Source organism: Ostrea edulis, chromosome 7 (genome assembly GCF_947568905.1).
Source record: "Ostrea edulis chromosome 7, xbOstEdul1.1, whole genome shotgun sequence".
Classification (NCBI taxonomy): domain Eukaryota; kingdom Metazoa; phylum Mollusca; class Bivalvia; order Ostreida; family Ostreidae; genus Ostrea; species Ostrea edulis.
In genome coordinates, this window is record NC_079170.1 from 56,586,888 (window position 1) to 56,601,541 (window position 14,654).

General features: G+C 34.8%; 1 protein-coding gene across 1 annotated transcript in view; it reads left to right on the plus strand.

The window, feature by feature from the left end:
• LOC125653352 (mesencephalic astrocyte-derived neurotrophic factor homolog) overlaps window positions 1–13,829 on the plus strand; it is a 25,885-nt gene extending 12,056 nt beyond the window's left edge. Inside the window, exons 3-4 of the mRNA XM_048882801.2 lie at window positions 7,770–7,911; window positions 13,033–13,829. Of these exons, the coding sequence (XP_048738758.1) occupies window positions 7,770–7,911; window positions 13,033–13,223 (333 nt within the window). The 3' untranslated portion in view covers window positions 13,224–13,829. The remainder of the gene's footprint in view (window positions 1–7,769; window positions 7,912–13,032) is intronic.
• The last annotated feature ends 825 nt before the right edge of the window (window positions 13,830–14,654 follow it).

Below are 14,654 nucleotides of genomic sequence, written 5' to 3' on the forward strand. Positions count from 1 at the left end.
TAGGATTGTTTTGACTCATTTTCCTCCATATTGTTAGGTAATTTAACATGATTTCAACCACACATAGCAATATCCTGCATAAATGAAAAGATTTTTTAGGTCACCTGAGTAAACTCAGGTGACCTATTGCAATTGGTTTTCGTCTGGTGTTGTGCGTCGTGCTTTAACAATTGAACATTTTTAACTTCTTCTTGATAACTACCATTTCAATTCTTTTCATATTTGGTATGAAGCATCATTGGGACAAGGGGGACATAAATTGTAAATTTCAGGACTCTGGGGCCCTAGGGGCGGGGCAAAAACTGCCCAAAATTGACCAATTTTCAAAAATCTTCTTATCAAGAACCACACACATGTAAGAAAAACTAAATGTATAGTGATATAGAGCAGGAAGGCCTCTACCACATTTGTAAATTTCATGATCCCCAGGGTAGGGTTCTGACCCCAGGGTGGGTCCAAACTTGTTATATATTGTTTATGTGTAAAACACTTAAAGGCCGAGGTTTTCAACCGGTCGGTTTTCCTCAGGTAAGTTAAGTGCGGGGCGGAGCTAATTTAAGGCAGGTGTGAAGACCCAAGCCCAAGTCTGAGGAAACCCTGCTACTTGTAGCTTGTATATACCATCCCAAATACACAGGATGTTATCTGTGTTACCTGCATTACCTGTACGTTTTTATAAGATTGAAAAATTCATGGTAGTCATTTTTCTTGTGCAGGTTAATGGAAGCGTTGATAATTAAATCTAATGAATCAAACATGTAAAAATTAGAGCTCGATAAATCTATCTTATATAAATGAGAACGTTAGCCATTGAAAACTTAGGCAGATTATTTTTTATTCTAAGTTTTCTTGTATCCATTTGACTGTCTCCGTCAGATACCCGGTATCCGACGATGTTGTCTGTGTGACTCGTCCATAACGCATGGCCTACAAAAACAGTAAGGACATTCGGATTTTCTGACAGTTCCTTCAATAACTGGTCCAGACGAAGAATTCGTTCTTCCTCTGGATCCCAATTCCAACCATTATACGCAAGAAAGAGCCATTATAGCGGCTAACTTCTCTTCTGATAAGTTGATAGTTACATCAATCTAATTATACCCCCCCGAACGAAGTTCTGGGGGGTATATAGGAATCACTCTGTCTGTCTGTCTGTCCGTCCGTCTGTCTGTCTGCAGATTCCTGTCCGGGCCATAACTTCTTGTTTTTTGACTTACGCATACCATATTTGGCACGGTGACAGGTGAATCACCATGAGACAATGTGTCGAGTACCTTCTATGACCTTGACCTCAAGGTTTTAAATTAAGGTTTTTTTTTACAATGGATTCGTGTCTGGGTCATAATTTCTTTGTTCTTTGACATAGTCATACCATATTTGACACATGAGTGTATCACCATGAGACGATGTGTCATGTACCTTTATGAGCTCCATATGACCTTGACCTCGAGGTCAAAATTAAAGGTTTTTACAATGGATTCGTGTCAGGGCCATGACTTCTTTGATCTTTGACATAGGCATATCATATTTGACACATGAGTGTATCACCATGAGATGATGTGTCGAGTACCTTCATGACCTCTATATGACCTTGAACTTTGACCTCAAGGTCAAAATTGATAGGGTTTTGACGTAGTCATACCATAAGACATGGGTGTATCACCATGAGACTATGTGTCATGTACATTCATGACCTCTTTATGACCTTGACCTTTGATCTCAAGGTCAAAATTATCGGTTTATGACATGGATTTGTGTTCGGACTATATCTTCCATTTTCTTCTACAAAGGCATACCATATTTTGACACTCAGGAAAGAGGTAATTTATACCTATTAACAACACCCTTTGGGAGATTGGGGTAAGCGGGGGGTATTCTTAGTGAGCATTGCTCACAGTACATCTTGTTAAAATTAGATGTTAGATCCGCTCGCGTACTCGCATACCTATGTATGCGAAGACGCGAGCGGATCTAACATCTAATTTTAATTAGATTGCAGTTACATGCACGTTTGTCACCATGTTTCGAGGGAAAATTACGCTTAAAAAATTTCAACTGAGTGTAAGCAAAATTTCATTAACGTACGATGTATTTACTCATAATTAATAGATGCAGTGTTTAGCATAAAATCGATGTCTGTGTAAATTATATTCTAACAATCCATAATAATTATTATCAATCGTACCCATTCCTAAGCATAACCTATTATATTCCATTATAATTTATGTAATTGTATGCAAAATTTACTTCTATTATTGGATGACTATCTCTACATGAAAGTTCCCTCTCCAGTTGGATTACGCGGTAAGCATCAAAAGATTGCACTGACGCCTCAATCGCCAGATAAGATAGATAAAGTATACACAAAGACTAGTATTAAATGTCCATCAATTCAGTGTGCGAAATTAACCATGGACCGATAGACAATGTCTATAGAAAATCGAGTCGGTCTATAACAATCGAAATAGCTATAGACCGACTTGTCTATAGGAATTCTGAGTAAAAAAACTGGTTCTCCGCTGCTTATTTAACATATATGAGAAGCGAGACCAGTTTATATGTAGTACGCTGATGTTTGTGTTCACCCCTTAGCTGTAATAAATGTTCCACAATGTACAATATACAAATCATTCGAATCAGATTATTCCATTTTCAACAGGGGGAGGGGATGTCAGTTCAATGTATGCCATTTTCATGCAAATTTTGAATATCCTTTTTGAATGGTTTTAAAAATATGTGGAAGGTACACGCACTTGAATCAAACGGAAAGCGGTCAGTACAACGAGTTCCAGCATGGCTAAAGTCGCAGAAAATCATGAGAAAACGAAATGTAGTAGAATGACTTAGATGAAGAATCAGACAGTGAAACTGAGCTGGAACAAAATGAAAAAGTATACAAAATTCTAATTGAAAAGCTTGACGTGCATGAAATTGAAAAAGAATATAATTAAACTATGAACAAATTGCCAAACCGAATTTGTGTCTATTATTTATATTTTAATAACAATGAATATTGCATGTTAAATTTCGGTCTATAGGAATTTGTTGTGGTCTATAGGAAATAAAATGACTATGGACCGAAAGTCTATAGGACTTTAAAGTTAGTTTCGCACACTGATCAATTTCTAGCATCCAATGTGAAGCTCAATTTCTCCTGATTGACAAGGGTTCACAGGCCAGGTAAATTTGAAGGCGGTGCTTATTTTCTCGGTCTTTAAATAACAGGTAGTCTTTTACCAAAATTGTAAATTTGATTTTCCCCAGAGTAAGGGTTTTGACCCCAGGATAGGGCCAAACTTATTATATAGTATTTATGTGTAAGTTTGCTGATACTGTATAAAATCTAAATGCATACTTGTGAATAGCAGAAAAGGATGTACAAAAAATGGTGAATTTCACAACCCAGGGTTATGACTTTAGGATGAGTCCAAATTAGTCATATAGTTTTATGTTTTAATGTTAATACACCTATTCTTTAATGCCTTTCATTAGTGTATGCCCTTTTGAGGGCAGTGAAGTTTTAAGAACAGTACATCTTGTTTTATACTGTTGGTGAACATTAGAATTTAGCTTAGATATTCAGAACAGGAAATTTTTTCTAGATTTCATAATGATGCTCTTTCACTAGTATTCAGGTGACCGATAAGGCCTGTGGGCCTTTTGTTTTTATTTAGTCTAGTTGTTTTATGGAATTTTTGTTATCACAATGTCCTTTGGGTGTCTCTCGGTTCTACTTTCACTTTGATAATGACCATTTGTTAATCCGGGAACTTTTCAAACATTTTTCTATATGACCGATGAAATCTACCGCATCACTGCTCCAAATTACCACATTATCTACCAACAAGATAGAACAAGAAGCTATGAACTCCCACGTTGAGGCCTGATCATATTTGTATACAAAAGTTTGAAAGCCATGTTGCTTAGATAAAAAATCACGTGGGATAGCGCACCAAAATTATGGCGGACCACGAGTCTGCGTTCAAGTTGATGGTCTATATTTCTGAAAAAGCACACATATTATTTTGATATGGGATTATTTAAATGTTATGACGATTCAATAGGTGAAAGGCACTTTTACTCTGCTCTTAAACTGAGACACACGAATGGAACACGATCGTCACAACAAATTGAACGATGCGGGGAATTCGGCATTAAAATCATATTGGGCAATATTAAAACTTATTGTAAATTGCCGTCATCTTGCAATTCACTTGGATATTCATGGATCACATTAAAGTGTTTAAGTGATTACTATTATGAATGTCAAACTACAAATAGAAGAATCGATTGGTGGTAATAAAAAGGTGTGTTAATTTATTTATTAACAACTGTAGAGGTGATCCTCATCTCAATCTAATTAAAATTAGATCCTTTGATCCGCTCACGAATATCGCTACACAAGGTTCTAACGAAACCGCATACAGAGTTCAAATCTAGTGACCTTCTAGTCTAACCAATCAGCGCATTGGCTATTAAATTGACGGCGTAAACGCACGTCATTCGAATCACTGAAATTTTACTAATAGCTGCTAAAGTATTCCGGTAATAGCAACGTGCCAGACACGCTGAGGACACCTCAAAGAGTGTATAATTTGACAAATATTTGTTGTTTGTGTTGATTTTCATTTGTTGTAAGAGAGACCAACAATGAATGGAACTTCAAAATCAAGATGTTATATAAATTAAAATTAAAACTTACAAAGGAAAAGGTTGATGTGATTCGACAGGTGATTAATTTACCGCAGCGCGCAGAGGGTAGGAAAAACTGTCATACAGTCTTCATTATTTAGCACAGCTATTAACACATCTTTCTTGTTCCTCGTTTATAGATTGAATCTTGCAATCATTCAAAACTCATAACGTACGCCAATATTCGGTCGCCATATTTGTTGTTTTTCCGAATTTTTTGTTTATCAAATGTAAATATTAAGAGTTCTCGGATTGGATAAACGTATCGATGAATATGTATGGCTAAAAGGTCACTAGATTTGACCTCGGTATGCGATTTCGTTAGATCCTTGTGTAGCAATATACGTGAGCAGATCAAAGGATGTAATTTTAATTAGATTGTCCTCATCTGTGACGAATACAAAACGTCCTGAGAAAATTTCAGGAGACATTGGAAGATTCACGTGTATTATATACAATGTGTACAAAATGAATGTTCTAAACTCTATTCTGTCTGGCAGCATTATGTGTTTAATGAAAACATCTGTAAATTTGTAAATCTGATTTTCATGACATTCAACCAAAAAAAATACCGACCTACCTACCCGACTTGAAAAATGTGGGTTGGAGTACATTAAACAAAAACATGTTTAATGATGGCCTCATAGATAACAAAGTTTCACAGTCATTAACTACTGAGAGTTAGACACTGGTACCCGGTATCAATACCGTACCGAGGACTTGTTTCAAAATTACTGGTAAAATACTGTTTAACTTCATATCATCGGTATTTATATATTAATAAATCCATGGATTAATCCTTAATTGTTCTCTAAAGTTTTAATCCATTCCTTGTATTTCTATTGAATACTTGAGAAACTACAAATGTGCTTTTTAAGGTTATGCCAATCAACGAACTCTGCTTGACATTTCAATTATTCAATAGATACTTGAAAAGTACGATTCTCAATAAAGTGCATGTCAAAATTTAGCATTATTTTTGCTAAAAAATTTACATCATTTATTTTAAATACTGGAATGCTAAAACAGAAGCGATAACTCATCAGGTTTTCCCATATCTTTGTTTATTACAGTGGAACCCCGTTATTACGTTCCCCCTTTAATACGTTAGTCTGCATATTACGTTGGAATTTCAAAGCACAAAACCATTTCTTAACAAACCCATATAAAATAGACCTCGTTATTACGTTGTCCTAAGATGCCGGGACTCGGTATTACATTGTAAAAATTCCGACAAAAACGTAATAAACCCCAAATTATTCAATAATAATTCTCAAAATAATAAGCCATTCACACCTTGACTGCCTGAGGCAGTCACCACATAAATTTCCTGGTCTGTTTGGGGATTAGAGACGCTTGACTGATCACGTTTCGATAGATCTAGCGACATCAATACAGGTGAATACCCCATATCGAAGCCAGTGATAAACAATTAGATAATGTTTATTTAGACATTGTACTCTATGAAATTTACTTCATTTTTCATATTTTGATAATCGAAGAAATAATTTCTCAACCACCTGAGTGTTCAGCATAGTGTGATTACCTTCGCTATTAAAACTCTATTTACGGACAGCTTTGGTACCAAACATGAAAGACAAGATTTATCAATGTTAAAACCGCTTGGGTAACTGCTTGGACATAGGTGACTAAAGGTGTTCAATTAAAAAATTGTCCGTTGTTTGGACATGCAGCATGGGTGTTCGTAAATCTCATCCATACATACACCAATCAAACTGTCCTGTGTTATCGGCCGATTCGTGCACAGCATTTACCTCAGTGAACATTCTAAAATCCCTAGATGCGCACATGATTTTAGTGCCATCATTCAGCATTATAAATGAAATCTTCGTGCATCATTGTATTTTTTTTTTTATGTGGATTGCGCTTAAATTGTTCTCCTGTGTTTATCGTTGGTGAGAAAAGTGTGTAAGTGTTGGGTATCGTGTGCGTTTTGTGTCTATAGTTTTGTTTTGGGGTGGTTTTTTTTTTTTTATTGTGTTGTGTATTGTGTAATTAGAGAACTTAATAAAACGATGTTTTGTTATTTTTTGAATACGAATGTTGAATACGAACCGGAACGAGTTATTGATAGAAATTTACATGAATGCATTGTTTTGAAGTTGAACAAAATGATGGTCCAAACGAATGCAGAAAAAGCAACGTTTATCAAAACATCCTTATGTATCCCACACCAGAAATAAAGAAAAGGGATAAGAACATGAAGAATTACGGACATTAAAGATAAGATGTAAATAAAACAAAGTATCATAGTCTTTTAAACAAAGAAACAGTAAAGATATATTCACACACCCCTTCACGGAGTACCAACGGACGATATACAATTTCCAAATGATATTTTTAACGGATTTCACTGGGAACGTTTATTACGTTGCCCCCGATATTACGTTATTTTATCGTGACAAAATGGAAAACGTAATAACGGGGTTCCACTGTAGTGTCATTGTTATTTTATTGTAAACAAATCATGTGAAGCAACAAGGTGAAAAGTATTCTTGATAAAGAAACACGAAAACTTTAAGTGAAGTTTAGTTTCATATATTGAATACCTTCTAGATTAAGATTGAGGAATCAGGATCGAAGAAAAAAACTTTGAGAATACTTTTGGGAAAGGTGGTGAAACATGCTATATATATATATATATATTTTAACCTTTTAAAGGTTGAACATTTTATATATATATATATATATATATATATATATATATATATATATATATATATATAAAATGTTCACCTTTGCACCTATTAAATCATTCTCAAAATGCAGACTTCACATGTGATTTTATGCCATACATATACTACATGTACAGCAAATGAAATTTGATGAATTAAAAAACGAGAGAAGCAAACTCTCTTAATCAATTCAAGAAAAGCATTCTACTTGAAAAATAATCGAAACCTCCTCAACATTTTTCCGCTAATCAGGTATTCAGGGCTAGAGATAATTATTTTTATTCACTGGTCACTTGGGCTATCAACTTAAATTTTCACTGGTCAATTGATAACTTTTCACAGCTGAAGGCATTTTAAATAATTGATGATGTTTTACTTCAGTGCTACTACATTGGTGGATTGAAAACCTCAGCAACCTACATTCTTGGTACCATGTCAAAGCCATTGAAGTCTTTCCTGCCTACCTTAAAAATTTGTGAAAAATTACGAGATGTAGACTCTCAGATCTGTGACCTTAAGTATGGTAAGAGTTTGCAAATTGTAATTCCTTCATTATTTGAGCTTGCTCAGATATAGCGGCTCTGTATGTCTAAATACCAGAAGAGCTTATACATGGGTAAGTTGTCTATAGTAATGGGAAGCCAAAGAAACATCTTGATGATTAGGTCTTTGTAATCAATAAATTATTATACTCCCCGCAAATGGAGTGGGGGGGTATACTGGATTCACCTTTCACCTTGTCTGTCCATCCATAGACATCATGTCCAGAGGATATCTTTAACACCAATGAACAGATTTCATTAAACTTAGGCCAAAAAAAAGAAGTTTGTTTCAGGTCGCCTCCGATTTTAGGATTTTTAAAAAAAAAATTATTCTTCAAATAAATATGTGCCTTCAATGAAAATTTGGTAGTTAAAAGTTGTTATACATGTGTTTGATAGATAAAAAATTAGTTCAGAGCACAAAGTTTAATTGACAAAATACACAGTATGTGATTGAATTTTGATATATACATTTACAATAAATGTCTTAGCATATCAAAGTTGTGAGACATCATATATGGAGCAGAAACCGTACACATTTTTAAAGGTTGTACAGATTATGCACAATAGTTGTGCGCACTTTCCTACATGTATTTAATCATAAACATTGTCATTTGTTTGTAATCGTGTCAGCTACTTCTACCCAAAACACAATATTCAACCACATACACATTACATTTGACAAAAAGCATTGCATAGTATATACTTCATACAATGTTTATTAGGCTAAAGACTACCCTTGCACTTGATTTGAGTGACTTTGTACATGTATATTCTTGTGGAAGTCCTATTCTTCCACCGACTAGTTCTTTATAAACTTGCATGCTTTGACATACTACATGTAATATATAAACAAATGTATGAAGTATAGTTTAGGCGTTCATGAGTTAATTTCGTTTTTGAATAGATGACTCGTGGCTTTGAACACTCTGTACAAGTTACCAGTGCACGGGCATTTTGGATTAAAAATAAAAATGCTCGACTACGAACGGGATTTCGTCTGGTGCTAGCCCTCACTTCACGTCCGCATGGAAACTGCTCGTCTTCCAGTTCTGCAGGTGGTGCGCCTTGAATAGGTCGCTTAATATCGATTTGTGCAAGACAGTTGTCGTAATATTTATGGGGTTCTGATGCTGGCATTTATGTAACCTTATTACTGACGCCGAAGCAGCTTCTAAAAGATGTGCCGCCATTGTTGTTGTCGGTATTGTTAACTCTTACCAAAATTATTTCGGGTAATAGTTCATACAACGATAAATTGAAATCGGAAAATTGTCGATGCTTTTAATTACAATGGATTCGTATCCAGACCATAACTTCTTTGTTCTTTGACATAGGCATACCATATTTGACACATGAGTGTATCACCATGAGATGATGTGTCGGGTACCTTCATGACCTCTATATGACCTTGAATTTTGACCTCAAGGTCAAAATTGATTATAGGGTTTGACATTGTCATACCATAAGACATGGGTGTGTATCACCTTGAGACTATGTGTCATGACCTCTTTATGACCTTGACCTTTGATCTCAAGATCAAAATTATAGGTTTATACCATGGATTTGTGTTCGGACTATATCTTCCATTTTCTTCTACAAAGGCATACCATAGTTTTACACTCAGGAAAGAGGTAATTTATACCTATTAATAACACCCTTTGGGAGATTGGGGTAAGCGGGGGGTATTCTTAGTGAGCATTGCTCACAGTACCTCTTGTTTAGGTCACCTGGGTTAACTCAGGTGACCTATTGCCATCGGTCTTCGTCCTTCATTGTGCGATGTGCGTTGTCTGTTAACATTCTTAACTTCTTGAAAACTACAAGGCCAATCATTACCATTTTTGAATTGAAGCATCTCTAGGATAAGAGGAATATAAATTGTGAAATTAATTACAATACCTCCCCTGGGACCTCATGGGTGGGACAAAATATTCAAAAAAGGCCAAATTTTCAAAAATCTTCTCTATTCCTACACATGTGGGAGAAAAACTAAATGCATGGTTATGATGTCCATGAAACCCTCTACTAAAATTGCTCTCTACCTGAATTGTGAAATTCATGGGTCAGGCAGTCTGAGAATTTAACGGTAGACCGATAGACCACGGCTATGCCAAATGATGTCAGGCCATGCCATGTGAAAATAAGATATCCCAAATTGTCTATGCCAAATTCTTAGAAACAAAGGAATAATTATGTTACGTGTGAGATAATGCACTTAAAATAAATATTTTCCCTTACAATAGTCAAAATCTATTTTTGTGACCTGGATTTCCCTCCGTTAATTTTAAAGTATATGACTTAAGAGTCTAAGCGGTTTGAAGATTATGATTAGTGCTCCAAATTGTCCAGCATACGATTCCTATGTCTTTATTATAGTGGTGTTCCAATCATCGATTATAATCGATTGTTGGCAAATTCTAAGTGCTCGATTATGAAAACTTTATTCCAATTAATCGGTTTTTAAATTTCGTTTTCTCAAAGACTGTAGCTTTTGAAGAATATTCCTGCCATGACCTATCTAGTAACTAAAAGTTTAGTTTATCGTAATAAGCGAAAGTATCCATACACAGGGAATAAAGCATGTTCGCTTGGTCAGATAATGAGATAGACATACTTTGATTCAGGCATATAAAAGAAGGACCATTAATCAAAGAGAATCTTGATACTAGCAAAGCCATGTATGAATTATGCAGATAAAACCCCCTTTCAAAGGCCACTGTTACTCTGCACATGCGTATCGCGTTTTCAGTTGGTGACAATAAGATCTGTTTTATTTTTGTTTTTAATAAAATGAATTTCTTTCCTTATTTTGCTTTGCTGAACATTAATTATATTCTAATTATGCCAGATCATCGTCAGTTAATGACATGTAACTTTGATATACAGGGATACAACTGAAGCAAATGATATTCGTTTTGGTGACTTTTATATATGTAATTAAAAGAATTAAAAAATACACACAGAAAATATTCACTTACACTCTCTCAACTATAGAAACAACAAATATAAATGTAGAAAATATTTATTTACACTTTTCAGTAGTTAAATTACTTTATTATAGAATTTTATGTCCGATTATAATCGATAATTAGTTACAGTAAACCAATCATCGATTATGAAATTCTCACAGATTTCCATCACTAGACTCTATAATTGTCGATGCTTTTAATTACTGCTTTGATGAATTTTATTGGGGTTGATTTTCAAATTAAAATTTTCCTCAACAATGTAACTAGAGTTAACCTATTTTTTCTTTATTTCCTAAATATTCAAGTATTGCAAGAATATCAAAACAAAATAATATACGTTCGGCTAAGCAAAAATAATTTTGAGGTGAAGTTCAAACAAACGGCGTGTATATGATTCCACAGTTAAAGTATTTTCTGGACAATGATTATGATTATGATGAGCAAAAGAAAAAAGAAAACGAGGACAATATCAATAGATTAAATGTAGAATTGGAAATGGAGTATGAAGTTGAATAAAAAAAACATGAAGTTTGTTAATAACTATTTTTTCTCTCTATATATGTGTTATTTTTGTTGTCAAATTTTGGTCAGGTCTATGCCAAATGCCATAGGTCTATGCCACATCAAAAATACATAGACCTATTGTCCAAGTCATTTAGAAAGTTAAATTCTCAGACTGGTCAGGGGTTCAGGCCCTAGGGTGGGGCCAATATAGTAAAAATGTATTAGATCTTAGAAAATCTTCTCTACTGCCATATATATTTGAGAAAAACTAAATCCATGATTATGATGTCATTGATACTATCTACCTAAATTGTGAAATTAACTTCCATTTTTCCTTCTTCTGTAAATGAATAGGAATTGTGTGCATATTTTGAAAGACCATGAACATGTGCACTCCATATTGAGACTTATATGCAAATGTGAGATCCCCTATATGGGCTATGATACTCAGGTGACTGTTAAGGCCCGTGGGCCTCATGTTTACAATAAAATAACTAATACTAGGGGCAACGTTATAAACGTTCCCAGTGAAATCGGTTAGAAATATAATTTGAAAATAGTATATATTCTGTTGATACTAAATAGAAGGGGTGTGCGTGAATACATCTTTACTGTTTCTTTGTTTAAAAGACTATGACACTTTGTTTTATTATACCCCCGCAACAAAGTTGGGGTGGGTGGGGTAATACTGGAATCAGGTTGTCCGTCCGTAGAGATGCAATTGTTTCCGGGCTCTAAAGCGTTATCCTTTCCACCTACAGTCACCATTATCATACATATGGACTACCCATGGGACGAAGATATTCCCTATTGAATTTTTGGTCAAAGGTCAAGCACACTGGACATGGAAGTAGCAATATGGTTGCCGGGCTCTAAAGCGTTACCCTTTCCACCTACAGTCACCATATCATACATATGGACTACCCATGGGACGAAGATGTTCCCTATTGATTTTGGGGTCAAAAGGTCAAATATCAAGCATACTCCTAGAGAAGAGACTACCCAAGATTTTGTCATTCCCTTTCTTTTTCACACTCAGGAAAGAGGTAATTTAAACCTTTTGAAGAACTAAGGGAGTATTCTTAGTGAGCATTGCTCACAGTTCTCATTGTGAGTTATTTGGTTAATTTGTCTAGTTTTACAGATGAAGAGTGGCATCTCCTAGAAACAAACTTATTTGCTGCTATAGTTTACATCTGATCTTAAATGTCCGTAATTCTTCATGTTATTATCCCTTTTCTATATTTCTGGTGTAGGATACATAATGTTTTGTAATAAGCGTTGCTTATCTGCATTAGTTTCCACCATTTTCTTCAACTTTCGCATCCCGTAGGGATCCGGGTTAGAATAGGTCCTCAATACCCCTTTGCTTGTCGTAGTTTTAGTAGAAAGCAGTCTGAGAAAAATTTAAAAACCCCGCTGGACTCGAACACACAATATACAGTTCAGCAGTCGACGTGCTAACCTACTGAGCTACTCAGCTAGGATAGAATTTTTTTAATGAATAGGCAAATATTGCTGATATTTATATTTTCATCCATGTTTTTAAAGGAAGTCAGCCATTATAACGATGTAGAGTACCTCCTTAACAAATAAAGTCTATATTCTCTATTTTTTCTATTTCAGAAAAGCAGATAGATTTGACTAAAGTAGATTTGAAGAAACTTAAAGTCAAAGATTTGAAGAAAATATTATCAGACTGGGGAGAGGATAATGCATGCAAGGGGTGTGCTGAAAAATCAGATTTTGTGAGGAAAGTAGAAGAACTTATGCCTAGATATGCCCCAGAAGCAGCAAAGCAACGTGAGGAATTATAGACCTTAACATTAATTTATTGACATATCAACATCGCATTCAAGAGGAGAATGTAAATCAGTCCGTTTTCATCTTTTGTATGGTACAGTCTACAATGAGTGAAATTGAGGTTTATGCACTATCTCATTGATACTTATTTAATTTGTATGTGTGTGTGTGTGTGTGCTTAAACTGTATGTTTAAGTACTTTGGATCAAATTAAGGTCAAGTCAAGGTCATGATATGTTGAAACTGTGTCCAAGCTACAACTTCACTATTCATGCACATGGAATGATTTCAAGCTACCCATGGCCATTGTAACAAAGTTGTGTTAACTGCAAAACAGTGAGACAATGAAATTGTGTCAAATTTATATTGAAACCGTTTTATCTTCTACCTATGACCTGAAGAGATTTCTTGAATCAAAATGTTGGTGAGGTCATTTAGCTATATCTTGAAATCATGGCCAGGCTATTACATTAGATGTAGAATCTATCTAGAGCCAGTAAATCCGTAATTATGTTTAAGCTATAGTTCTGCAACATTTTCTCCGTACTTTTCAGCACCTATTAATTGGGCTGCTGAACAAATTGAACATAAAAATAAAGATTGAATGGTATTAAAAAAAACATTGTTTTGATTTTTGGCTTAAGTGAGCATTTCTGGTCCTTGGTATGTCTTTCTGTCTGTTATATTGCCTGCCATAAACTTTTCACATTTTCATCTTCTTGCAGTAGCCTAGTGGTCCTAGGTTTGAATTTTGATACCAGTGGCCACATCAAACCTAAGATTTTTAAAATAGCCTTACAGGGCCGTAAATTAACCTTCAATTTGGAGGAGGCAGGAAATTTTGTGCACACTGAACACGTTTCGTGCAAAATCCTTGATTCTAGGGCCTTCTAAGATGTTACTTGACTAACTCATTCTAAAAGAAAGATTTGGAATGCTTTTTAAGGGAGGTATCATGTTCTTAGTTATTGGAAACAACATAAATTCTAATGAACTTTAAATTTTAATTTTTTTTGGCTCAAAAGTTGGAGGAGGCAGCTGCCTCCTCCGCCTCCATGTAATTTACGGCCCTGGCCTTATTAGGTAGTGACTATTCTTTTGCCAAGCACCTGGCAATTGAAGTGAACGACATGGGACTTTCTGATATGACCTTAAAAAGTAGACATTGGCATGATAAATATTCTCAGTTTAATAGCATGTAAAACAGCAAACAAATTATCCATTCAAACACTGCAAGATTATTTTCAACCAAACCTACCATAAAGCATTCTTGGGTAAAGTGGATTCAATTTTTTTCAAATGTAAGGCCATACCCTTTCTAAGGGATGATGATTTAAAAATAGGGCAGGGTGTTTATAAAATCTTATTTAGAACTATTACACCAGTGAAGCAGAAACTTGCATAAAAGCTTCATTGTATAATAAAGATTGTGAATTTTTTTTCTT